At 44.9% G+C, this 26276-nt stretch overlaps 4 protein-coding genes across 12 annotated transcripts in view; 1 reads left to right on the forward strand and 3 right to left on the reverse strand.

Moving 5' to 3' along the window:
* Positions 1–4974, forward strand: LOC118291783 (zinc finger protein 260). 2 transcript variants are annotated; one of them, XM_035620175.2, is made up of 3 exons: positions 1–559; positions 1484–1690; positions 2294–4974. In XM_035620175.2, the coding sequence occupies exons 1-3, from the start codon at positions 496–498 to the stop codon at positions 4249–4251; spliced, it is 2229 nt and encodes a 742-aa protein (XP_035476068.2). In that variant the 5' UTR covers positions 1–495; the 3' UTR covers positions 4252–4974. The 2 variants fall into 2 exon arrangements, with proteins under 2 accessions (XP_035476068.2, XP_035476069.2); XM_035620176.2 differs by lacking the exon at positions 1484–1690.
* LOC118291782 (oocyte zinc finger protein XlCOF6-like) lies at positions 4612–20917 on the reverse strand. 2 transcript variants are annotated; one of them, XM_035620172.2, is made up of 4 exons: positions 20777–20917; positions 20344–20430; positions 10713–11016; positions 4612–7988 (listed from the first exon to the last, which is right to left on the reverse strand). In XM_035620172.2, exons 2-4 carry the CDS (start codon positions 20362–20364, stop codon positions 6040–6042), a joined length of 2274 nt encoding a protein of 757 aa, XP_035476065.2. In that variant the 5' UTR covers positions 20365–20430; positions 20777–20917; the 3' UTR covers positions 4612–6039. The 2 variants fall into 2 exon arrangements, with proteins under 2 accessions (XP_035476065.2, XP_035476067.2); XM_035620174.2 differs by lacking the exons at positions 20344–20430; positions 20777–20917 and adding an exon at positions 15807–15899.
* On the reverse strand, positions 12954–25503 carry LOC118291791 (gastrula zinc finger protein XlCGF57.1). 7 transcript variants are annotated; one of them, XM_047330140.1, is made up of 3 exons: positions 25431–25503; positions 20001–20343; positions 12954–14812 (listed from the first exon to the last, which is right to left on the reverse strand). In XM_047330140.1, exons 2-3 carry the CDS (start codon positions 20323–20325, stop codon positions 13272–13274), a joined length of 1866 nt encoding a protein of 621 aa, XP_047186096.1. In that variant the 5' UTR covers positions 20326–20343; positions 25431–25503; the 3' UTR covers positions 12954–13271. The 7 variants fall into 7 exon arrangements, with proteins under 7 accessions (XP_047186096.1, XP_047186094.1, XP_035476093.2 ...); XM_047330138.1 differs by lacking the exon at positions 25431–25503 and adding an exon at positions 20907–20932 and having other exon boundaries at positions 20001–20368; XM_035620200.2 differs by lacking the exons at positions 20001–20343; positions 25431–25503 and adding exons at positions 15464–15767; positions 15807–15918.
* The window catches only part of LOC118292483 (zinc finger protein 133-like), a 7879-nt gene continuing 2745 nt past the window's right edge, over positions 21143–26276 (reverse strand). The window contains exons 3-5 of the mRNA XM_047330412.1: positions 26034–26065; positions 25088–25549; positions 21143–24587 (exon numbers count right to left, since the gene is read on the reverse strand). Coding sequence (XP_047186368.1) covers positions 23416–24587; positions 25088–25549; positions 26034–26065 — 1666 coding nt within the window. The 3' untranslated portion in view covers positions 21143–23415. The remainder of the gene's footprint in view (positions 24588–25087; positions 25550–26033; positions 26066–26276) is intronic.

The following is a 26276-nucleotide window of genomic DNA, read 5'->3' on the forward strand; positions in this document are numbered from 1 at the left end:
AATAGGAATTATGTTACTAAAATTATACTACACTATCTTGAAAACCCCTCCAATTTTTTATAATGTATAATGGTTGTAGTTTTCACCATTATATTTCAATTGTAATAAGTGAATGAAAATCTAATTTACGAGCAGTTATATGTGGTTAGTATTAGTGGATTTATAGTTTCGTTATTTATTTTTTTGGCGAACACCGAGCGAGCGAGTCCCGGCTGTCAATCAAATAGACCACGCCCCTAATTAGACCAATTACAGAATTTCAAACAGTAATATAATATAAATGGGCGAAAAAATTCGGACCTCAGCCTGAATCCCACGGGTCTGACTCCAACGTGTTCGTCACTTGTGAGTTTTGTTTTGAAATCCGTTCCCGGAAGTGACAGCTGATATTTGAGGCGGCTTGATTTGAGGCGGTGGTTCGTCCAGTGAACCGTTATCTGGATGTAAATAACGACAGGAACCACGTCAACGATCCGTCTGCTGGACAGACGCGAGATGGACCGACACCGCGAGTTACCGGATGTGGATTTAGAACCTGAACCTGAGCTGCGAGGCGCAGGTTGGTTTGTTCCTGCGGCTCGAACAGGATGTTGTTGTGATGCTAGTGCTGCTGAGCTACTGTTAGCTGGGTCCGGTCAGGTGACTCCGTCTCTGTTCCAGCTGTTAGTTCACATCTTTTAACTGTAACAGAACATCTGTAACAGAACATTTGTGACTGAGAACATCTGTAACAGAACATCTGTAACAGAATATCTGTGACTGAGAACATCTGTGACTGAAAACATCTCAGACTGAGAACATCTGTGACTGAGAACATCTGTAACAGAACATCTGTGACTGAGAACAACTGTAACAGAACATCTGTGACTGAGAACATCTGTGACTGAAAACATCCGAGACTGAGAACATCTGTAACAGAACATCTGTAACAGAATATCTGTGACTGAGAACATCTGTAACAGAACATCTGTAAGAGAGCAGATAACAGATGTAACGGAACATCTGTAACAGAGCCGAGAACAGATGTAACGAAACATCTGTTTTGAGAACACAACATCAAACCGTTGCATGATTGCGTTGTATGAGGTTCTAGGACCTTTCAGTTGGTTGTAGTTGTCCTTCGGGTTCTAGAGACCCTGTCATTGTTTCTTGTGGACCTTTATATAGTGCATGTGATTATTGTGGATGTTGTTGGGTTCCTTGAGTGGGTGTCATGAATTTCTAGTGGTTCTTAAGGTATTGCTCGATGTTATTGAAGAGGGTTCCTTTTGGAGGCTCTTGTGAACACTGATGAGGACGGGTCCTGAAAGTGGTTCTAATTCTTTTGTAAGAGGTTCCATTTGTCTGTTTGGAGGTTCTAGTGGACAATAAGGTGGTTCTGTTTTCTTGGGGTTATCTTGGGAAATCGTGAATCACAACGGAGCAAAGGGTTTTTATTTCCGTCATTGTTTCCGGATGTTTGTGTGTTTACTTTTCTCTGCAGACGTCCAGCAGCTGTTGGAGGATGAAGACGAGGTTCACCCCGAACAGCGTAACCCCAGTCTGCAACAGAAGGTCCAAACCCAGCACCCCCACATTAAACAGGAACCAGAGGAAGTTTGGAGCAGTCAGGAGCGAGAGCAGCTTCAAGGGCTGGAGGAGGCGGATGTCACCAAGTTCACTGTGAAGAGTGAAGCAGACGAAGGTTCAGGTGGGAACAACATGGGAGGAACCTTCTCTGACTCAGTTAACGAAACAAGTCTTAAACATTCAGGAATATGTTAGGTCATCAGAGAACCTCACAGAGATGTCTGAGGTGCTTTAGGTGGTGGTTCCCTAAGAAAGTTCTAGTTGTTCTTTAGTAGTGTTTGTGGCAGTCCTTTAGAGGGATGATCCTTTGTGAAGTTCTGGAACAACAACCTCGTTATTTCAGGGATGTTTGTCGGGTTTTTGCAGATCTTAAGGTGTTTTTGGGGATTTAGTGTTCCATTAGAAAATTATTCATCCTTAAGTCCTTTCAGTGGAACTTGTTGTCATCAAGGAAGTTTAAGGAGGTTCTAGTTTTCCTGTTTTTCCTGCTTTCCTGTCTACGGTGGCCGCTAGGTGCAAATCACAATGGCAAATAAGACAAGGTCTGTACGGCCCTCGAAAGGGACTGTCATTGATTGGACGGTCGTCTTTTTACCTGCCACTGTACTTCTTCTTGTAGTCCATCAGATGGTTCTGCTGTGTGATAGAAGGTTCTGTGGTTCTTGTTTGTGCTTCCTGTGACTAAAACACGATTCAGCAGTTGAACTTGTCTCGTTTGTTGCAGACGTCCAGCAGCTGATGGTTGGTGAAGAGGAGTTTCCCCCTGAGCAGCAGCAGAGGGGACCCAGTGTGAAGCAGGAGGAGCCAGAGCCCCCCCACATTAAAGAGGAACAGGAGGAAGTGTTGAGCAGTCAGTCTCCATCAGTCTGGGACCTGAATCCAGACAGATGTTTACATGTGGACGCCGTGAACGGGGCGACAGACTCTTCAGACTTCACGACTGAGGTCAGTGACGTTCAATGGACGGAAACCGGCGAACCTCAGTCGCTCTTTAAGTCCCTGAAGATCATTGAAGTGGCTTCAGGTGACGTGAGTCGTGATAAAGGCAAGAAAACGTACAGCTGCTCTGAGTGTGGGAGAATATTTGGCCGCACCCCACATCTGAAGATCCACATGAGGACTCACACAGGAGAGAAACCGTTCAGCTGCCCCGTCTGCCGCAGAAGCTTTACGCAGAAGGTGAATCTGACCTACCACATGTCCGTCCACACGGGTGAGAAGCGATTCAGCTGCTGCTTCTGTGACGAGAGATTCACGTGGTACACTCAACTCAAAAGCCACCGGTGTGTTTGCGAGTCGTCGCGGTTTTATCAGAGTCCGACCGAGGAGACCGGAAAATCCAAGGCCGGGGAGAAATCATTCAGCTGCTCCGAGTGCGGCAAAGTTTTCAGCCGCAAAGACAATCTGAACATTCACATGCGGATCCACACGGGAGAGAGACCGTTCGGCTGCACCGCGTGCGGTAAAAGTTTTAAACACGGCGGACATCTGACGCAGCACATGTCCGTCCACACGAAGGAGAACAGGTTCAGCTGCGAGGTTTGTGACCGAAGATTCACGTGGCTTTATCAGCTCAAGAGACACAAGTGTGGAGGTGAATCCTCGCAGCCTCACGGGCTGGGGACCAAACAGGAGGAAGCGCCGCTTCACGGGCTGGAAGAGGCTGGTGAAGAGAAACTTCCGTCCTCACAGTTTCAGAGTCAGACTGACAGGGACAGAGAGGACTGTGGAGTACCAGAACTAGCCAGGAACTCAGGTCCTGGTGGACGTTCAGAACCAGGTCCTGAGGACCAGACTGAAGACTCGGTCAAGGAGCTTAGTGAACCTGGGCCACGTTTAAACTCTGAAATGGATTCAGGAAATATCGCTGTCAAGAAATCGTTCAGCTGCTCCGAATGTGGGAAAATATTTGTCCGAAAGGAACATCTCCAGACCCACGCTAGGATTCATACAGGCGAGAGACCGTTCAGCTGCTCTGACTGCGGCAAAATGTTCGGCTGTAAGAGGTCGCTGCTGGGCCACATGACCAGCCACACCTTAGAGAAACCGTTCAGCTGCTCTCAGTGCGGAAAAAGATTTGGCCGCATGGTCAATCTGAGGACGCACGAGAGACTCCACACAGGAGAGAGACCGTTCACTTGCCCATTCTGTGGCAAAGGTTTCACTCAGAAAGTTCACATGACACAGCACATGGCCATCCACACGGGAGAGAAACAGTTCAGCTGCAGCGTCTGTGACAAAAAGTTCACGTGGCTGTCTGGGTTCAGGCGTCACAAGTGCAGCAGCGAGCAGTCGGAGCCGGACGAGGCCGAGGAGAACACCGAGACGGAGCCGAGCGACAAACCGTTTTGCTGCCGCGAGTGTGGGAACAGATTCAATCACAAACACAACCTTAAAGCTCACATGAGGATTCACACGGGAGAGAAACCTTTCAGCTGCTCTGTCTGCGGAAAAGGTTTCATTGCGAGCGGCGCTCTGAAGAAACACCTGAGGACTCATTCAGGAGAGAAGCCGTTCAGCTGCCCGGTCTGTGGTGTGAGGTTCACACAAGGAGGAAATCTGAAGCGCCACATGGCGCAGCACACGGGAGAGATGCGGGAGAAACCGTTCAGCTGCTCGGTTTGTGGTAAAAGCTTTACTCAAGTATCCAATATGAAACGACACATGGTGCAACACGCGTAGACTGAAACGAGTCGGTCGCAGGAGGCAGAAGGTCCAGACCTGAGCGAGCATCAGCATTACGACGACTGAAATCCTCCGACAACGGAGAGAAGATACTTCAGAGCTTTAAGATTGTAATGATTGTAACTCCGAGGTGAAGTCTTACAACTAGAGGTCGACCCATATGGATCTTTGGGGCTGATGCCGTTATTAGGAATTAAAATTCCCAATACGTATATATCAACCGATATATATATTTATAAAAATGTTTGATTTCCTATGATGATGAAGAAATGTAATCGAGGCTTGATATTTTACAATTTTTTACCATAAACTTGAATATAAATAAATATAAATAAAAATAAAACAAATACAACCAGATAAACAAACTTGACTTTATTAATTATTACGTTATATATAAACATGAATACATGTCTTTTCTGCATTGTTTGTTCTATAAGATGAAGGTTATCTTTAGCAAACATACTTGTTTTGTTTGTTAAACAGACGGAAACGAAGAAAGATAACGTTTTTCCGATCAGCGAAGCTGGAGACGAATTATTTTCGCGGTTAAAAATCACTTAATGTCGACTCTGCTCCATAAAAACTTCCTCATATTCCATTTTTTGACTGTTGAAATGATGATCAACATTTGGACGTCAACATGAGACCGGTTGAATAATTTTTGTTGTGAAAACAGTTTGATTGAAAGTTTTCTGTCATTAAAATTACGTCTGAAGAAAACGTGGGAATTTTGTGTGTATTTCTGAATCCAACCTTGTTCCCTTTATTTCAGTGTATATACATACATACATGTGTGTGTGTGATTGTATATTCAAATTTACACATAATTATGAGATGTAATTAACTAGAATATCAGTGAGAACAACAACTGCACCAAACCTCACAGACTCATAGAATCAGTCCACTTAATGTCTTATTATATTATCATGAAGAACCATGAATTATTCTTTTGAGAAATATGTAAACATGTTAACAAACCATCTATCTGTCTATCATATCACCAGAAAGAGATTGAGAAAGAGATATAACATTCCTGGCTCCGCCCCTTTGTCCAGATCTACACCAACATTTCATGGATTCTTTCTTGCTCCATGTTCCATCCTTCCACCAAGTTCACTTGAAATCTGTTCAGGAGCTATTCATCATGCTGCTCACAAACAAACAGGTAAAAACATAAAACCTCCTTGGAGAAGGTCAAAAACGAATTTGAACAAGAGGTTTTGTTGAGTTTCAATCATTGGAAAATTTCATGTCCTATGACACGCGAGTCTGCAGAGATGGACCATCGACCAACCACAGAGCAGTACAGACTAGACTGCGATTGGCTCGTGTGCAGGGACGAAAAACGTTGGACGATGTTCCTCAGAGGAAACAGAGCGTGAGCCCGAATGACTGAGTTCAGGTAGATGGTGCAGACCCAGAAGTCGCTCAGTTGTCAATGGAGGATGATGAGCAGAAAGACTATGAATGTATTGAATGTCAGTTTCAAAAGTGGAGGTAGTGCTTGGCGGTATGACCAAAAACTTATATGACAGCACAGCATTTTAATCTTTTGTTTGCATGACTGCCCGTTTTACCATTATATTATTCAGATTGAGTGATGAATTACTCAGGGAGATTGGTTTAAAATGGCTTATTCTACTGTCAGGAGTATAGAGTGTAGAAAAACATTTTGTCATCACACGTCACGTCTAGCAGGCTAAATATCTGGACGTTCTAACTGTATCGTTTGCAACAGAAGTTCCTCTTGAATAGTTTTTTCAGCCTGGTTATCAGGACCTGGTTCTAAATGTCCATCAGGACCTGAGTTCCTAGCTGGTTCTGTTCCTCCACATTCTTCTTTGTCTCCTCAGTCTGACTTGGATGAAGCTGTGAGGACTCACCAACACACTGATGTTTTTTTCGCTGATAATTCCAGGTAAATCTTTTGTTGCAAACTCTGCAACTAAGTGGTTTCTCTCCTGTATGAATCCTCATATGTGACTTCAGCGTTTGCTTCTGATTAAATCTTTGACCACACTCGGAACAACTAAATGGCTTCTCTCCTGTATGAATCCTCATATGTGACTTCAGCGTTTGCTTCTGATTAAATCTTTGACCACACTCGGAACAACTGAATGGCTTCTCTCCTGTATGAATTTTCATATGTTGCTGCAGGGTTCCCTTTAGACGAAATCTTTGACAACACTCCAAACAACTAAATGGTTTCTCTCCTGTATGAATTCTCATATGTAACCTCAGATGTTCCTTTCGTCTACATCTTTGACCACACTCAGAGCAACTATATGGTTTCTCTCCTGTATGAATCATCATGTGTGTCTGCATGTCTCTCTTTATCCTAAATCTTAGACCACACTCGGAACAACTAAATGGTTTCTCTCCTGTATGAATCATCATGTGTTTCTGCAGGCTTTCTTTATGCCTAAATCTTTGACTACACTCAGAACAACTTAATGGTTTCTCTCCTGTATGAATCATCATATGTTGCTGCAGACTTCTCTTTTCCGAAAGTCCTAGGCAACACTCAGGGCAACTAAATGGTTTCATTCCTCTATGAATTCTCATATGTTTCTGCCAGTGTGTCTTTATCCTAAATCTTTGACCACACTCAGAACAGCTATATGGTTCCTCACCAGTACTACAGCTCATATAAGCAGCAGACACTTTATTATTTTTGAGTGTCTTTGAGCCCGATTGTTCTCTGGTCTCCTTCCAATCTTTACTGTCATCAGTGTCAGGTTCAGAAGAGTTTTCAGTCTGGTCCTCAGGAACTGGTTCTAAATGTCCGTCAGGACCTGAGTTCCTGGCTGGTTCTGGATCTCCACAGTCCTCTCTGTTTTCCTCAGTCTGACTCTGATGAAGCTTTGTGGACACACTAACACACTTATGTTTTTTTCGCTGATAATTCCAGGAAAATCTTTTGTTGCAAACGCTGCAACTAAATGGTTTCTCTCCTGTATGAATTCTCATATGTTCTTGCAGGTTTCCCTTTTGAGTAAATCTTTGACCACACTCAGAACAACTAAATGGTTTCTCTCCTGTATGGATCCTCATATGTCTCAGCAGGTCGCCCTTTCGCCTGAAGATTTTACCACAGTTAGAGCAGTTGCATGTGTTCTCTCCTGTATGAATCATCATATGTTTCTGCATGCTTCCCTTTTCCCTAAAATGTTGACCACACTCAGAACAACTAAATGGTTTCTCTCCTGTATGAATCGTCATATGTTTCTGCAGGTTTCCCTTTTCCCTAAAACTTTGACCACACTCAGAACAGCTATGTGGTTTCTCACCAGTCCCACGTCTCATAGCACCAGCAGACACTTTACTGTTTTTGAGTGTCTTTGAACTTGATGGTTCTCTGGTCTCCTTCCACTCATCTTCACGTTCATCAGTCTTAGGGTCAGAAGAGTCTTCAGTCTGGTCCTTAGGACCTGGTACTAAATGTCCATCAGGACCTGAGTTTCTGGCTGGTTCTGGTCCTTCACAGTGCTCTCTGTTCTCCTCAGTTTGAGGTTTCTTTTCATCTTCCTCACTCTTCACAGTGAACTTGGTGATATCAGCTTGCTCCAGCTCTTGAAGCTGCTCTCCTTCCTGACTGCTCCACACTTCCTCCTGCTCCTTTTTAATGTGGGGGGGCTCTAGCTCCTCCTCCTCTTTAATGTGCTTCACACTGGGGCTCCACTGCTGCTGCTCAGGAGGAAACTCTTCTTCACCCACCATCAGCTGCTGGACATCTGCAGGGGAAAGGAGAGAAGGAGGAGAAGCTTAAAGGAGAACTCTGCATTTTACACATTGAAATCTCTGTTCAGAGGTTGGGGAGAAAAACTGCAAAAAGTAGAAATCCTTTTGTGTCTGCAGAGGGACCTGCGTGAAATCTGACAACAGGAGAGAGATGCTATCAATTATATCCATCATAACCAACAAAGAGTCATTAACTTCACTGATCAGATCATTAAGATGTCAGATGAACAGAAACAGGCAGACGTTATTAAAAGTGTTACATCTGGTTGTGAGACAGATAAACGTGAGGTTGCAGTACAATCCATTCTGGGATTTCAGAGGAGTGAGAGAAAATATTTGAAGTTTACGGGAAAAATTTTAAAGTAAAGAACTTAAGAAAAAGTATCAATGCAGTATAGAAAATAAAAAAGAACCACTCAGATATTAGTGAAGCTCTGCGTTAGAAAAGAATCTTACTTATATGAAAGTAGTTTAAACAAGTGTTGGAAAAGAAACAGATGATAATAAGAAGTTAAAGGACAATAAATTGATTTGGTCGCTGAGAACAATAAACTGCTGTAATGCATAGACAATATTCTAGGTTGTTATTGTATCTACTGCTTATTTGTCCCTTTATAATTTCATATTTATTAAATAGTTTTAATGCAACTGTTTAATATTTATCAAACTATATGAATTGTTGATATGAGAATAAAATTTCCCTCTAACATCTGACCTGTGTGGTCGGGTGTCAAAAAGTATAATGACTGTACATCATGAATGACTGATGAGGTACAGGTACTTCTTACAGTAATATAATATATATGTATATGTATTAATGTTTGAGCTGCCAGGGGAAATGTATCTTTGTTGGATGTAAACTAATCTCTTTCAATATTATTAGATTATTAAAATACCAAACCTTCTCTGTACGAAAAGTACGTAACAGGCTCAAATATTTTGCAAAATGCAAAACGCTTGCGAATCTGCCACAACAGCTTCACAAATGTGCTGGTGTCCGTCATGTATTGATCGATTCTGTCCGCATCCAGGAACCATTTTGATTCTGGTTCACCTGAATCAACCGGTTACTAAGCGACCGCAAATCAGTAGTCAGGCGTTTATTGCATTAACAGGCAGTCATCACCACGTGTTTTTCTCTTCCTGTGGCTTAGACATGATTCAGAGTTATTGTCTGAGGGAGATCGTTACAGTTTAAAAGTCATTTTGTCTTTTGTCATAATGTGAACTGTCGCATGCAGCTGGAGGTGAACAGGTGATTAAAGGTGAAGCACAATCAAAAGGTCACGTGTCCTGGACGCGCGCCTCGACCTCGTCCTCGCTCGCGGTCCTCCGATTCCAGGCAGCAGGGACTCACCCACAGGGCTTGACACTGCTAGTCATCCCTGTCATCGTTTACTATCAGGACTACAGAATCAGTCTGAATGGGACTTTGAGCATCAACTTCACAAGCTACTGCGATGTGGATGTGGATGGAGCTGCATGAAATCAGGGAAAGGTCTGTAGTGTCTATCTGAAGGGTTAAAAGTTCTTTGCCAACACTATGAAATGCGAGTAGCACATGTGGTCCACATATTTCTTGCTCTGTAATGTTATGTGAGGGGCCTCCTGAGGACCCCCTGAGCTTTCCTTACAAAACCTCTTTGTTCTACTTCTTACATTATATAACCAAATGTGAACCAGATGTTCCTTCTGATGTACACAACGGTCCTATATAAGCCCACGTTCTACGCAGTGTGGTCAGAGTGTTCCTTTGGCTGGATGCTCCCCGAGCTCTGCGGTGCTTATATTGATGCTGGTCTTTTTTTTAATAAACCTTTATATACAATAAAGACGGTGTCGGCGGACTTCTCTTCAATACATCTTCACATCATCGCTACTTAATATACAACAGGTCCTCGAATGATGTCACCGGCATCAACATGGTGTGAAGCTAGAAAGAATCTAAAGGATCTGCTACACGTCACATCAACATTGCACACTACGAATGTGAGAAGATGATCCATTTGTGTTTACATCCTGGACCATGGCTGACCACAACAAACCTTCCAAAGTTTGGATTTTGATTTTGAGTTGCTGTCCTCCCAAGATACAGCTAACGTTAGAGATGCAGTCTGCCTAAGGGATACAGCTATGACTGGGGCTAATGTTAGCAAAGTCTGATAGTGCTTTCACCACGCTCTGGTAAAAAACAGATGAGCTGACATTCGCCTTTTATATTTAAGGTAAAAGAATGATGTCCTCAAATTAATCTAATCTATACTCTCCTTAGATACAAGTTCAGAGAGCAGCCCCCCACCTTCAGTCCATCACCAGAGACCGCCCCCCCCCAGTACAGACAGCATGGAGATCACGCATCCGTACGGGGAAGACTGACATGCAGATTTTTTTTACCATTACATTAATTTAGGAATATATTTCAGGAACGTTTCTTTTATTGTGAACTCGCTTCTTACGGCTGTTACCGTAATGTCTAGTTTATACACGCAACTCAAAACAACGTGAGGTCTCGACTGCAGGAACTGAACGGTCGTTCGGTGTCGAGCTCTATGATACATAGAGTGATCAGCCCCAAATCATTCACCTCGGTAACAACGTGTAGTGACGTCAGAGCCATTAGCTTAGCAACCGGAGAGCATGTTAGCTAGTTAGCATTAGCTAGTCGACAACAGCCGTCTCCGCTCGCGGTCCTCCGGCTCCAGGCAGCAGGGACTCACCTGCTCGGTGCAGCCTGACTTCGGGCTTCAGCACGGCATCGAGCAGCCTCCTCTGGCGGCAGATCTCCCGCTCGGACCGCTCCACTCGGTCTTCGTACTCCGCCACGGTTTCCTCTAACAGACCGACGATCTCCTCCGCCGCCGCCGTTAGCCGCTCGGTGAGCAGCGCTCTCAGCGCCGGGACTCGAGCCGCTTCTTCTCCTTTCTCCACCTGCAGCAGGAAGTCTTCAGCAGCGGCGCCGATCCGCTCATGTACCGACACTCGCAGCAGCTGCACGGCGAACATGTTGCTCCTCTTCTGCACCTCGAGGCTCGGTCGAGTTCTTCTTCTTCTTCTTCTTTCATGTTCTTGGCGGATGGCAAACAGCGTCCTGTGCATTACCGCTACCTACTGTGTTGGAGTGTGAGTCAGTCTTTAATGCTTCTCGCTCGTGTGTATATTTGTGGCAGTGTAACACTACATGCTCCAATGGTTCCTCTGTCTGACAGTTATCACATAACCCTGATGGATGTTTGCCTTTTAGCTGCAGTGGTTTATTCAGTTTGGTGTGTCCCACTCTGTCGTGTTAATATGTTCTCCTATGTACTCTCTGATGATGTTTCCTTTTGCCTCAGATTTACTAATTGGACTGTTCATTATCTCCGTATTTTCCAATGCCTGTTTCGCTGAAATGTCTGCAGTTTCATTGGCTGTAATCCCTCTGTGAGCTGGTATCCACATAAATGTGACCACAATATTCATGTTTTAATCTGTCTAATGTGTCGCAAATCTCATTTACTATATCCTGCCTACTGTGAGATGTAATTGACTGCAATGAAATGAATGATGAGCTGGAATTAGTGCGAAGAATAACCTTTCTGACCTGTTACTCTTCTATTTTATGTAGCGCAGTTGCAATTGCCATCATCTCAACTGTGTATAGTAAAAATGGGCAGTTCACTTTTAATTTCCAAGAGGTGTTACCAACGGACGCAAACCAAAATGCCTCCGGAAGCCATTGTATAGACCTAAAACCGGTGAGAGCAAGGAATCATGTGACGTCAGTTGAGCGACGTGAAAATGTCAACAGACTACAGCAGAGAGATGTCTGTGAATCAGTGTTGTAGTTTTAGCGGTGAGGCGAAAATATCTGTTACTTTTAGTCAAATGCTTGTTCACCAGCGGCTGCCATCTTGGTTGTTTACAAAAGTCGCTACTCTCCACGTCATGGTATAGCCCCGCCCACTATCAGATAATCAATTGTGATAGGACCGACAAGTTGTCTGAAATCACTTTCCAATGGAAGGGATCCAGATGTAGTCTGGTGGCAGTGTAAATTAATTGAGCTCCAAGAATTCATCTGGGTCCCAGTGTTGACCTCTGTAGGTTTAGTTTACTGTTGGTATAATCTAAATGGACATTATCTGTATGCAATTGGAATGATATTGTGACTAGGTTAGCAAAAACAATGTGTGCAGCCTCATCTTGTTTATTTATAATTAACTGGAACTGAACCCTAACCCTGGTGAATGTTCATCCCTGAGGGGAGTCTTCCCAATGTGCCATGGTTGAAGCTCATAGGATGAACTCTTATGAGAGCAATACCCTGCAGGGAACGGAAACCAGTGTGCAATGGACAAATATTTGAATGTAAGTGAACTTCCCTTATAATACTAATGGCCCAGGGACAAAATGAGCCTTCTGAACGTTACACAACAGCACTTCCTTTAAATTCTAACATGCACCTACAGGCTTGTATTGCAGATAAGAGTTTTCAGTGCAGCTCTGTTCTCCTCAGTCAGACTCCGACGAAGCTCTGAGGGCTCACACACACTGATGGATGTTTAAACTGTGTGGTCCGATTTGTCTGAGGTTATCACCATACCAAAACTTCCAACTTTGATACGATACTAGTATAAAAAAATGATACTAGATATCAAGGTAAAAAGAAAAAAGGTTCAACATTATGACTTTGTTTTTTAAATTTAATATTATTCTCTAACTGTCAGGGGGCACCTATTGGTAACTGTGGTCTCACTATCACTGCGCAATTTTTTTGGTGCATCAACACGGTTTACAACAGGCTTGTTGGAGTCTTTCACCTTTGAAAATCTGCCTCGGAGGAAGAATATCACCAAACAGCACTCCGACCCCTTTCCTTCTCTAAGCTCCTTGGTGCTTGTTCGTATCTCGTCATTAAGTTTACTTCATGACGGAGAGAACCAGAACTCTGAAGCTTTGAAGATTCACCAACACATCAATGTTTTCTTTGTTTTATTCTGAGAGTTCCTGGTAGATCTTTTGTTGCAATCTGCAACTAAATGGTTTCTGTCCTGTATGAATCATCATATGGGTCTTCAGATTTTGCTTTTGATTAAATGTTTTACCACACTCAGAACAGCTGAATGGTTTTTCACAATTACTATGTCTCATATCACCAACAAACACTGTAATAATTTTGAGTGTCTTTGGACCTGAGAGTTCTCTGGTCTCCTTCCAATAATCACTGTTAGGTTCAGAAGAGTCTTTGGTCTGGTCCTCAGGACTTGAGCTCCTGGCTGGTTGTGGTTCTCCTCAGTCTAACTCTGAGGAAGCTGTGAGGACTGAGGTTTCTCTTCATCTTCTTCACTCTTCACGGTGAACTTGATGATATCAGCCTTCTCCAGCCCTTGAACCTTCTCTCCCTCCTGACTGCTCCACAGTGCCTCCTGTTCCTCTTTAATGTGGGGGGGCTCTGGCTCCTCCTTCAAAGTATCTGGTTCTAAATGTTCATCAGGACCTGAGTTCCTGGCTGGTTCTGGTCCTCCACAGTCCTCTCTGTTATCCTCAGTCTGACTCTGAAGCTGTGAGGACTCAACAACACAACGATGTTTTTTTTGCTGAGGTTTCCAGGTGAAATGTTTGTTGCAAACTCCGCAACTAAATGGTTTCTCTCCTGTATGAATTCTCATATGAGTATTCAGATGTTCCCTTAACCTAAATCTTTTACCACACTCAGAACAACTTAATGGTTTCTCTCCTGTATGAATCATCATGTGTTTCTGCAGGCTTTCTTTATGCCTAAATCTTTGACTGCACTCAGAACAACTTAATGGTTTCTCTCCTGTATGAATCATCATGTGTTTTTGCAGGCTTTCTTTATGTCTAAATCTTTGACCACACTCAGAACAACTAAATGGTTTCTGTCCTGTATGAATCCTCATATGTCGCTGCAGATTTTCCCTTAGGCTAAATTTTTGACCACACTCGGAACAACTAAATGGTTTCTCTCCTGTATGAATTCTCATATGAGTATTCAGATGTTCTTTTCGCCTGAAACTTTGACCACACTCAGAACAGCTATGTGGTTTCTCTCCAGTATGAGTCATCATATGTTTGAGCAGGCTTCCTTTATGCCTAAATCTTTGACCACACTCAGAACAACAAAATTGTTTCTCTTCTGTATGAATCATCATATGTGACTTTAGCTGCATCTTCTGTCCAAATCTTTGACCACACTCAGAACAACTAAATGGTTTCTCTCCTGTATGAATCATCATATGTCGCTGCATGTTTTCCTTTCGACCAAATCTTTGAAAACACTCAGAACAACTAAATGGCTTCTCTCCTGTATGAACAATCGTATGTCTTAACAGGTCTACACTTTGCCTAAATGTTTTACCACACTCAAAACAGCTATGTGGTTTCTCACCAGTACTACGTCTCAAATCACCAGCATACACTTTACTATTTTTGAGTGTCTTTGAACCTGATGATTCTCTAGTCTCCTTCCAATCACCACTTTCTTCAGTCTTAGGTTCAGAAGAGTCTTCAGTCTGGTCCTCAGGACCTGGTTCTAAATGTACATCAGGACCTGAGTTCATGGCTGGTTCTGGTCCTCCGCAGTCCTCTCTGTTCTCCTCAGTATTAGGTTTCTCTTCATCTTCTTCACTCCTCATGGTGAACTTAATGATATCAGCCTCCTCCAGCCATTGAAGCTGCTCTCCCTCCAGACTGCTCCACGCTTCCTCCTGTTCCTTTATTATGTGGGGGGGGTCTGGCTCCTCCTGCTTTACACTGGGGCTCCATTGCTGCTGCTCAGGGGGAAAATCTTCTTCACCCACCATCAGCTGCTGGACGTCTGCAGGGGAGAGGAGATATGCTTAAAGGAAAACTCAGTGCATTTTAGACATCACATCTCTGTTCAAATTATTCTAATCTATACACTCCTTAGATACGAGTTCAGAGAGCAGCCCCCCACCTTCAGTCCATCACCAGAGACCCCCCCCCCCAGTACAGACAGCATGGAGATCACGCATTCGTACAGAAAAGACTGACATGCTGATTTTTTTTTACCATTACATTAATTTAGGAATATATTTCAGGAACTTTTCTTTTATTGTGAAATCACTTCTTACGGCTGTTACCGTAATGTCTAGTTTATACACGCAACTCAAAACAACGTTGGGCTCAACTGCAGGAACTGAACGGTCGTTCGGTGTCGAGCTCTATGATACATCCATGTTGGAGACGCGTCGTCCATCTTTGTTTACATGTTTGTGATGATGAAGGAAAATGTCCCTTAACGTATTAAAATAACATCATGTGAAAGAATGAACTTCCGGGTCAGAGTCACGTGATCAGCCCCAAATCATTCACCTCAGAAACAACGTGTAGTGACGTCAGAGCCACTAGCTTAGCAGCCGGAGAGCATGTTAGCTAGTTAGCATTAGCTAGTCGACAACAGCTGTCCTCGCTCGCGGTCCTCCGGCTCCAGGCAGCAGGGACTCACCTGCTCGGTACAGCCTGACTTCGGGCTTCAGCACGGCATCGAGCAGCCTCCTCTGGCGGCAGATCTCCCGCTCGGACCGCTCCACTCGGTCTTCGTACTCCGCCACGGTTTCCTCCAACAGACCGACGATCTCCTCCGCCGCCGCCGTTAGCCGCTCGGTGAGCAGCGCTCTCAGCGCCGGGACTCGAGCCGCTTCTTCTCCTTTCTCCACCTGCAGCAGGAAGTCTTCAGCGGCGGCGCCGATCCGCTCATGTACCGACACTCGCAGCAGCTGCACGGCGAACATGTTGCTCCTCTTCTGCACCTCGAGGCTCGGAGCGAACATGTTGCTCCTCTTCTGCACCTCGAGGCTCGGAGCGAACAAAGAGAGCGAGCGGGAGGAAACAGAGACACCGAGTTCCGGGTCGGACCCAGTTCACTTAGAGGAGAGTTGCTCCTCCTCACGTTCACATTTGAATTACAGACTTGGTGGAGCTGAGTTCTTATTAACGTTACCAGAGTCCTGGTCGTTCTCAACATGTATGTTTGACCTGTGCTCCTCCTCCTGCACGTGATCTCTCAAGGAGAACTAGTGAGCGATGTCCTCTCATGTATGTGTATAATGAATACATGGATCTGTCAATGTTAATTAATTCAACAGCTCATCGTGGCATTATACCAAGTTACACGTGTAACTGTAGGTCCAGTATAATACTGAGCAAACATTTTCCAATTATAAAATTACAAATTGTATTGATACTTGTTACAAAGACCGGCGGACCCACCGTCAAAGAGAAAACATAAAAATATGGTTTGAGTTGGAAAAAGGTGATTAGCTTTTATTCACAAATAAATAGTGAGGAAACAAAACCTGGGACGTCCACAGCAAAACCAACGAAAATAAATAAATATATATGTATATAATGAAAACAAATCTACAAGTTCATGATGACATCTAGAGAGTCCTTCTGTTCTGACATTAACACCAAAAACAATAAAGCGCGTGGCCTGTTTGCCAACATACCTGTGTCAGTAGCCTCTGAACTTTTATCCACCAGGGCCTGTAATGAATTTGTCTCCTTGTTCACAAGGACAAGTAGTCAGTTCCTCCTTTTTAGGTTCAGGTGGGTTGTGTCCACTTAAACCTGGTTCAAATAACACAACACAATCTTATCCAACAAACCAGACATACCTGGAGGACATTATAAATTATGTAGGTTGTCTGGTCTCAGAGCTTCTACAGATTGTTAATGCATCTCTTGCTTCAGGAGTCTTCCCACAGGCCCGGAAACTGCCGTCATCAAACCGCTCCCCAAATAGAATCTGGACTCATCAATAGTAAACAATTATAGACCGATTATCAAATCTTCCATTCTTGGCTAAAATGGTTGATAAAACAGTTTTCACCCATCAAATAACTTTCTGGCACGAAAATACTCTTTTGATATCTTCCAGTTAGGTTTTCAACCGCACTAAAGTGCTGAGGCAGCTTCAGCTGAACAAAGTCTAAACTGAGGTTCTAGTTTTTGGAGCCAAAGAGGAAAGATTAAAGGTTTGTGCTCCCCTTCAATCTGTAATGTTAAACAGCATGGAACAAGCCAGTAATATTGGTGTAGTCAAAGACTCTGACCTGAGCTTTAACAAACCTTACTAAGATAATTACAAAGACAGCCTACTACCATCTGAAGAATACATCCATCGATCCATCTTTTTCTGCATATCCGGGATCGGGTTGCGGAGCCGGCCGGCTAAGCAGGGTGTTCCACTTTGTCGCAATGTTTTCTTGATTGTTTGTGTTAAGCACTCAGAATATAAATAAAGTTGGGTTGCCCATCCCTATCCACACGTCCCCCATGGTTTTAAAGCCACAAGGACACAATTCTTTTGCACAGATTGAAGTTTCCCTTGACAGGCGTGATGTATGAACGTCTGTGTGAATAGGTGAAAGTGACTTGTAGTGTAAAGTGCTTTGAGTAGTTGTTAAGACCATTTAGCTACTGTTCAGCTAAATGGTTTCTCACCACTACTACGTTTCAGATCACCAGCTGACACTTTACTGTTTTTGAGTGTCTTTGAACCTGATTGTTCTCTGGCCTCCTTCCAAGCTCCACTGTCTTCAGTCTCAGGTTCAGAAGAGTCTTCAGTCTGGTCATCAGGACCTGAGTTCCTGGGTGGTTCTGGTCCTCCACAGTCCTCTTTGATCTCCTCAGTCTGACTCTGAGGCTTTGAGGACTCAACAACACACTGATGTTTTTTTTGCTGATAATTCCAGGTAAATCTTTTGTTGCATACTCTGCAACTAAATGGTTTCTCTCCTGTATGAATTTTCATATGTGACTTCAGCTGTATCTTTTGTCTAAATCTTTTACCACACTCAGAACAACTAAATGGTTTCTCTCCTGTATGAATCATCATATGTCTCAGCAGGACCCCCTTTAGCCTAAATCTTTGACCACACTCAGAACAACTAAATTTTTTCTCTTCTGTATGAATCCTTATATGTCTCAGCAGGTTTCCCTTTAGCCTAAATTTGTTACCACACTCAGGGCAGTTAAATGGTTTCTCTCCTGTATGAATCAATATGTGCCTTTTCATATCAACCTTTCTGTGAAATGTTTTATCACATTCGGCACAACTCAACGGTTTCTGTCCTCTATGAATCCTCATATGTAGCTGCAGCGTTTTCTTCTGACTAAATCTTTTACCACACTCAGAGCAACAAAATGATTTGTTGTCAGCTTTATACCTCATACCACTAACAGACTGTTTTATACTTTTTTTGTTTAAATCAGACTGAGGTTCTCTGGTCTCCTTCCAATCAACACTATTTTGTGTGTGAGGTTCAGAAGAGTCTTCAGTTTGGTCCTCAGGACCTGGTTCTAAATGTCCACCAGGACCTGAGTTCCTGGCTGGTTCTGGTCCTCCACAGTCCTCTCTCTTCTCCTCACTCTGACTCTGATGAAGCTGTGAGGACTGAGGTTTCTCTTCATCTTCTTCACTTTTCACAATGAACTTGATGATATCAGCCTCCTCCAGCCATTGAAGCTGCTTTCCCTCCTTACTGCTCCACACATCCTCCTGTTCCTCTTTAATGTGAGGGGGTTCTAGCTCCTCCTGCTCTTCTTTGATGTGGGGGGGCTCTGGCTCCTCCTTCACACTGGTGCTCCACTGCTGCTGCTCCGGGGGAAACTCTTCTTTACCCACCATCAGCAGCTGGACGTCTGCAGGGGAGATGACAGAAGCTTAAAGGAGAACTCTGCATTTTACACATCACCATCTCTGTTCAGTAGTTGGGGAGCAAAACCGCATGTGAAGAAGAAGAAATAATTTAGTGGCTGCAGAGGGAGCTGCATGAAATATGAGAAAAGTCATGAAATTATGTCACATGCATCAACGTGGTGTGAATTAAGAAATAAATGAGCTCACCGGACGTCCGTAGGGTTAGTTTATTGTTGGTAGATCTTGGAGGTTAGCATGTTAGCACTAGCGGAGTAAGCGGACATTATCATCTGTATACAATTGAAATGTTATTGTGTCTTGGTCAGCAAAAACAATGTGTGCAGCCCGAGCTTTGTCACATTAATATGGGTTGATTTTTAGTCATATGGGCTGTTTGGTATTACATGCTACAATCTACTGTTGTGTTGAGCAGTATTACAGAAGTAGCTGTATTATTACTGTGACAAAGTTGATGATTATTGCCTTCATTAGTGACAGACCACACTCACTTATAGCACCCTGCTGTATGCTTATGTGTACTGGAAATAAAGAGAAGTTAAAGGAACAACACTCGGCATCCAGAACCTAAGACTACAGGCTCTGTCTGGTCCTCACCAACAAAGACTGTGTGAGGACGTTTCTTGTTCTTTTGGGGGAACATCCATCACGCACTGAGCATCTGTCTGTCTACTGAAGGAGGAGACACAAACACTTCACCTCACATTTATCAGACAGAAAAAGATCAGACGGAATCAAGACTTTTAGAAGCTGGAACGACCAAAAGATGAATTGAAAATTAAAGCTCAGTTAGAAAACTATTAAGTGTCAACCAGCTCATCACTTCAGCTCCACCTCAGTGAGACTGTGTTTGTGGCAGAGACTGTAAATAAAGATGAAGTGAAACCAAATGATCCTGATCGCAGGGAGACGTTTAATACTTTCCCCCAATTATTACTGTAATTATACAGACGGACCTACACTGCCCCTTTAACTGCTCCTCCCACTCTCTTCTCCTCGGAACGTCACTCCACGCACTGGAGATACCCCGCAGATACGTCACTCACTCTACAAAGAGGAAGTGGAGACGCATGGTCCATCTTTGTTTACAGTCTGATTTGTAGTGATGAAGGAAAATGTCACTTAACGATGAACATCCGGGTCCGAGACACGTGACCAGCCCCAAATCACTCACCTCAGTAACAACGTGTAGTGACGTCAGACCCACTAGTTTAGCGACCAGAGAGCAGGTTAGGCACACACACACACACGCACGCGCGCACGCACGCGCGCGCACACACACACGCGCCTCGTCCTCCGGCTCCAGGCAGCAGGGACTCACCTGCTCGGTGCAGCCTGACTTCGGGCTTCAGCACGGCATCGAGCAGCCTCCTCTGGCGGCAGATCTCCCGCTCGGACCGCTCCACTCGGTCTTCGTACTCCGCCACGGTTTCCTCCAACAGACCGACGATCTCCTCCGCCGCCGCCGTTAGCCGCTCGGTGAGCAGCGCTCTCAGCGCCGGGACTCGAGCCGCTTCTTCTCCTTTCTCCACCTGCAGCAGGAAGTCTTCAGCGGCGGCGCCGATCCGCTCATGTACCGACACTCGCAGCAGCTGCACGGCGAACATGTTGCTCCTCTTCTGCACCTCGAGGCTCGGAGCGAACATGTTGCTCCTCTTCTGCACCTCGAGGCTCGGAGCGAACATGTTGCTCACTTGTTGTGTCTGGGATACAGTTTGTCAGAGGAGCTGCTAAAGCGCCACCTGGTGTCTCTAATGGGCACAACAGTTTGGGGACAGTCGGGGAACACTCAAGTTGAGTAATTTTACTCACTCAAGTGAGATGCATGGTAGACAGACAGATACATATGATACAATAAAATCCATGAACACAAACAAGTGTTGTAAAAATTGCCAAAATCACAGAGTTCTTTCCCCAAAGCGATAGAGAGAGAGACAGGAGGTTAGACAGGCAGAGAGAGACACGGGAGGTTAGACAGGCAGAGAGAGAGACAGCTGACAGCAGACAGGACTGAGGTTTCTCATCTTCTTCTTCGCTCTTTACAATGAACTCGGTGACTGGCAGCTTCTAGGTCTGTATCTGAAGCTGAGGACTCACCAACACATTTTTTTTTTTTTGCTGAGATTTCCAGGTAAAATTATTGTTGCAAACTTGTCTCATATGCCTCTTCAGATGTCCCTTTAACCTAAATCTTCGACCACACCCACAACGTGAATCGAACATCTTCCTCCTCTTCTGCACCTCGAGTCTCGGAGGAAGAGACACCGAGTTCTGGGTCAGACTCAGTTCACGTAGGGAGCGAACAGCGACCCCTGCTGGACTGGAGGTCCAACACGTCAATACACTCACTCATTGTCAAGTTAAAGAACTTAATGTGAATATTAATAATCTCAACTAAATATATTTTCAGAATAAAATAATTTCATTCAACTTTGAACATTTGATCATTTAAATGAGATCAGATCTTATTATATATTTATTGATCCCCACGGGGGAAATGTGGCTGTTTCAGCAGCATGAGAGTAGAACTTATAGAAGAGTTAGATGCAAACTTACAGGAGGAAGTGACAGATTCCATCTAAAGTCACGAGCAGCAGCAATTCAGAGTCAAGAACAAGGTACAACATACAATGAAATACGTAACACCGTTACTGCTAATATGTAGTTGAATATGATCCAGACAAACAGAATGAGGATTTGAAATATTACGACTAATATTCCTGCAGAGAGATATATTCAACAATCTGTCAATAATCAGTCAATCATACCGTTGATCCAGAGACGATGGAGTCCATAAACAGTAGTTTAATTATTATGGACAGAAATGTGCCCCATAATCCTCAAGATAAGTGTGTTCAATGATTTGTGCGTAACTTTGGGTTTATTTCACACGTGCGTGTTCAGTTTTATAAATGCTTCCTGTGGGAACACGTATCCAAACATGTCTGTGACATTCATTGTATTTATTTATCTACAGGTTGTTAAATGCATGTGCACAGATCAGCTGATGACGTGCATGTGGAGTTTGGAGTCGGCTCCAAAAAGATTCACAACTGTATGCTGCTTTTAAGTGCTGGTGGAAAACTGGGACGTCTGGACTTTGTCTGCCATCTCGTGCTGGTGACGTCATTAGGAGTCACGGCGGCACTCACAGACTTTGACTCGCGTTCGGTCTGTGAGTTCTTAGTTTCTGACCCACTGTCAAATTGTCCGGTGCACGATGACTCGCTCGCGGACCTTTTCAACCCTTCACGTCCTTTACGTTCCTTCAGTCAGCATCGATGCAGACTTTGGCTGAGGGGAATTACCCACAGTTCATAGCGTTGTGACATGAAACACATAAAAAAAAGTAAACAACCACCCATACACTCTCTCGACCAATCAGGGGTCAGTGTCAGCTAGCAATCATGACTTCTTTGTTTTTGAGTCTGGCTTCAGGATTAAGTCCAGCTGCTGCTTCATTCATGAATTTCCTCGAATGAGTGGGAACTGTAATAAGTTTTCATCCACTCACCTGATATTATTTATTCTAACGACACGTCACTGAGCTTATCGTGACTTTAGAAAACAGTCTTCAGTTGTGATGACAGATCATCTTGTTTTCCTTTTGAAGTTTCATTTCTTGAGTAATATTTGAGATAAATATTTGGTTCGCCTTGTGTTTTCTTTTTGTTTATAGTTATGTATAATCAGATTCATGGTTAACTGTAAGATATCAACCTCACATATTAACAGTCAGGTAGAAAAACTCATGTGAAGAATAGTGTCATAAGAACATGAAGCTCTGCGGCCGGTTCTGCACCAACTGGTCTGAAAGGCGGCGCCGTTCACACCTTTTGTTTTGTTTTCGATTTACAGAACCTGGTCTAAGCTGAAAACTGGAACCGACAGCTGACGGACCATGAGGAAATATTCACAGAATTTTACAAAACCTGTTTTGCCTTAGAATAGCTCAATGCCCCTTGAAGCTAAGTTGGTAATAACTTGACGTCCTAAGTCCGAACTCTTTGTTAGGGTTAGTCTGTTTAGTGTCTGGTTCACTACTACTGGTCCCAAATGTCACCGGACATAAAAAAGATTATCGTATCGTGTCTTTGCGAGGTCATCTCGTCTTTCCAATTGACGGTCCCGGGGCGTCATCGTCAACAACATGTTCCGTGTGTATCTTGTCTGATCCACACACAGGTGCAGTCAGTGACGTTGGCGTGCGTGTGTGTGCGTGTGTGAGAGACGGGGCAAATTGAATTTAATCTGATTTGATAACAGACAGCGCTCGCTCCGCCAATCTTCAGTCACAGAGATCAATGTCTATCGGCTGCTCACGTGAACGAGCAGCGTCGTGAGTTCGGCTGTTTGACCGACGTCAAGTCCGTTCTACAGACTGAGACGGTCCCGGATGATGAAGGTGAAGAGGCTGTTCTGATGTTACCCCACGGCAAAAGTTTGTGGAAGTTACACTTCTCACTTTCTACATAATCAGTTAATGTATTCTTTTAACCTCCGCAGAGGAACTTTCTGTTTTCACCGCTGTCTGTCTGTTTATCAGCAGAATTACACGAAAATCACAGAACAATTTTCGAATAAAAAGCTGGAAGGATGAAACAAGGGCGGGGAAGAGAATCCATTACATTGTCGCGGATTCAGACAGTTTCCTTCACACGGCGGGACGGGAACCAACTATCCCCTGACGACAGGACAAGAATCAGAGCTGCATCTCTAACCACCTCATTGACTCTTCACGTCGTGTTCACTTCCTGTTGTGCTGCGCCCGACTCGGTCTCCTCAGACTCGGCCGGCGGACGGTCTGCGGCGGCGTGCAGCTTCATGTGTCTCTTCAGGTGTCCCGTGACAGTGAAGCGTTTGCCGCAGACCGAGCAGCTGAAGGGTTTCTCCCCCGTGTGGATTCTCATGTGGATCTTCAGGCTTCCCTTCTGGGCACAACTCTTACCACAGACATTGCAGCTGAACGGTTTCTCCCCCGTGTGAACCCTCATGTGTTTGGTCAGGTCTCCTTTTTCGGCACAGCACTTTCCGCAGAAGGGGCAACTGAAGGGTTTCTCCCCCGTGTGGACCCTCATGTGCTTCTTCAGGTCGGTTTTCTGGGCACAACCTTTGCCGCAGATGCTGCAGCTGAACGGTTTCTCTCCCGTGTGGTACTTCATGTGTCGGCTGAGATGTTCTTTGACATGAAAACTTTTGTTACACACTGAGCAGGTGAATGGCTTCTCTCCCGTGTGGATTCTCATGTGTCTCGTCATGTTCCCTCGTCCACTGAAGTTCTTCCCACAGAACAAGCAGCTGTACGGCTGCTCGCCGGTGTGACACCTCATGTGCGCCGTCAGCGAGCCACTGTCTTTGAACGACTTGTCGCAGCCCGTGCAAGGAAACGGCCTCTCGCCCGTGTGGTCTCTGACGTGTCTGTTCAAGTTTCCCTTGAGGCTGAATCGTTTGCCGCAGAACGAGCAGGGGAAGGGTCTCTCCTTCGCTGGAGACCCGACGCCACCTTCGCTGTTTTTATCGACCTCTGAACCCAACAGAGCTGCGTTGGCTTGTGTCCAATCACAGTCACTGTCATCAGTGTCAGTAGAGTCCAGAGAATTGTCTTCACTAACTGGTTCTAAATGTCCACCAGGACCTGGTCCTCCATCGGGACCTGGTTCTCCATCAGGACCTGAGTTCCTGTCTGGTTCTGCTCCTCCACAGTCTTCTCTGGTCTCCTCAGTCTGAGGTTTCTCTTCATTTTCTTCACTCTTCACAGTGAACTTGGTGACATTAGCCTCCTCCTGATTGGTCCACAGCTCCTCCTGCTCCTCTTCTTTAATGTGGGGGGGCTCTGGCTCCTCCTGCTTCACTCCGGGGCTCCACTCCTCTTCACCGACCATCAGCTGCTGGACGTCTGCAGGACTCTCTGCAGTTAGACACAGAAACTGTTAGAGACCTAAAGAACGTGAGCTTGTACTTTTTAAGCACAAAAGAACTCTGTTTGTGGCTTAAGGGGGATTTTGTTTAACTTGTATCATGTCTTTATTTTATCAAGAGTGTCAGACCTGTTCAGATCTTCAATCTAACTACGAGACGAGTCGTCGTCGTCGTACCGGACTTTAATTTTCTACCTCAGACGACGACGACGATGCTGCTGCAGGAAGAATAAACAGTAACTTATCGACCTTTACATTTTCACGATTCCACCTTCCCCTGAACGTAACGTTACTTAGCAACACGTTCATCTTAGTAGCGCCTGACAGATGTGGCAACATGAAGCAACATGAATCCTGATGTTTTCTTTTGACAGGAGACGTCAGATTTCTCTACGAGTGTGACGTCACTGTCGATCTGTACCTGTCCCAGAAGATGCTAACGGACGTTAGCATGTGCGCGGTCCTCCGGCTCCAGGCAGCAGGGACTCACCTGCTCGGTGCAGCCTGACTTCGGGCTTCAGCACGGCATCGAGCAGCCTCCTCTGGCGGCAGATCTCCCGCTCGGACCGCTCCACTCGGTCTTCGTACTCCGCCACGGTTTCCTCCAACAGACCGACGATCTCCTCCGCCGCCGCCGTTAGCCGCTCGGTGAGCAGCGCTCTCAGCGCCGGGACTCGAGCCGCTTCTTCTCCTTTCTCCACCTGCAGCAGGAAGTCTTCAGCGGCGGCGCCGATCCGCTCATGTACCGACACTCGCAGCAGCTGCACGGCGAACATGTTGCTCCTCTTCTGCACCTCGAGGCTCGGAGCGAACATGTTGCTCCTCTTCTGCACCTCGAGGCTCGGAGCGAACAAAGAGAGCGAGCGGGAGGAAACAGAGACACCGAGTTCCGGGTCGAAGCGCAGAGCGAACAGCGCCCTCTGCCGGACTGGAGGACAACGACGACGATACACTCGCGCGTTGTCAAGTTAAAGTACTAATTCTGTGGAAGAAGTATTCACATCATCTACTGGAGAAAAAATACCAAGACAGTAAAGTATAAATAAAGTCCTGCAATCGAACCCCGACCTTCTGTGTCAGCGGTGTAACAGGAAACCGATGAAACGTCGGATCAGTTTCAAAAAAGAGAAAGTGGAGTAGAAACATGACGTGTTTTTATTTTCAGTTTCTTCCTCATGAGTCGGTCTGAAGCGTCACTGAGGCGTTTTTAAAGAAACATGAAATTCTCTTCACTGAGCTGCAAATAAATCATTTCAACTTTATTATTACATGAAATACAGATCGAGAAGTGATGAAGCAAACGTCAGAAGTAAAACATGTTTCACGGATCAAACACGTGAAGCCGTCACACCACCGACTGAGACATGAGTCTGTGTGTCACTCGGCTTCACGACGGGCACAACGTTTCTAAAGCCTCAGAACCAGCGACGTGTTACGTTCTGTTTGGTTCCTGTAGCGGAACTGAGACCTAAGGAACCAGGGGAACCTCCACGTGATCTGTCACATGCACAGGGCTGCAGCCTCAAACCTTACAATGAGCCAGAGCACGGACTCGGTGGAGACCAGGACAAATTCTGTTCCCTGGTTCTTCCGTGGAACAGGCCCCGTACCAAAGTTCCTAAGGTTGGTACATTCAGTGGAACTGGGTCTTCGTAGACGAGAGATGTGAAACTGCTGTT

This window comes from Scophthalmus maximus, chromosome 22 (assembly GCF_022379125.1).
Source record: "Scophthalmus maximus strain ysfricsl-2021 chromosome 22, ASM2237912v1, whole genome shotgun sequence".
Lineage (NCBI taxonomy): Eukaryota > Metazoa > Chordata > Actinopteri > Pleuronectiformes > Scophthalmidae > Scophthalmus > Scophthalmus maximus.

Excerpts from the sequence above, each read along its gene's own strand:
- LOC118291782 (XM_035620172.2), bottom strand. The coding sequence starts at position 20,364 with ATGTTCGCTCCGAGCCTCGAG. Across the intron at positions 11,017-20,343 it reads TGTTCGCTCCGAGCCTCGAG|GTGCAGAAGAGGAGCAACAT; the intron begins GTGCAGAAGAGG and ends CCGAGCCTCGAG. Across the intron at positions 7,989-10,712 it reads AGTCAGGCTGCACCGAGCAG|ATGTCCAGCAGCTGATGGTG; the intron begins GTGAGTCCCTGC and ends TTTCCCCTGCAG.
- LOC118291783 (XM_035620175.2), top strand. The coding sequence starts at position 496 with ATGGACCGACACCGCGAGTTACCGGATGTGGATTTAGAACCTGAACCT. Across the intron at positions 560-1,483 it reads ACCTGAGCTGCGAGGCGCAG|ACGTCCAGCAGCTGTTGGAG; the intron begins GTTGGTTTGTTC and ends TTTTCTCTGCAG. Across the intron at positions 1,691-2,293 it reads TGAAGCAGACGAAGGTTCAG|ACGTCCAGCAGCTGATGGTT; the intron begins GTGGGAACAACA and ends CGTTTGTTGCAG.
- LOC118291791 (XM_047330138.1), bottom strand. The coding sequence starts at position 20,364 with ATGTTCGCTCCGAGCCTCGAGGTGCAGAAGAGGAGCAACATGTTCGCT. Across the intron at positions 14,813-20,000 it reads AGTCAGGCTGCACCGAGCAG|ACGTCCAGCAGCTGATGGTG; the intron begins GTGAGTCCCTGC and ends TCTCCCCTGCAG.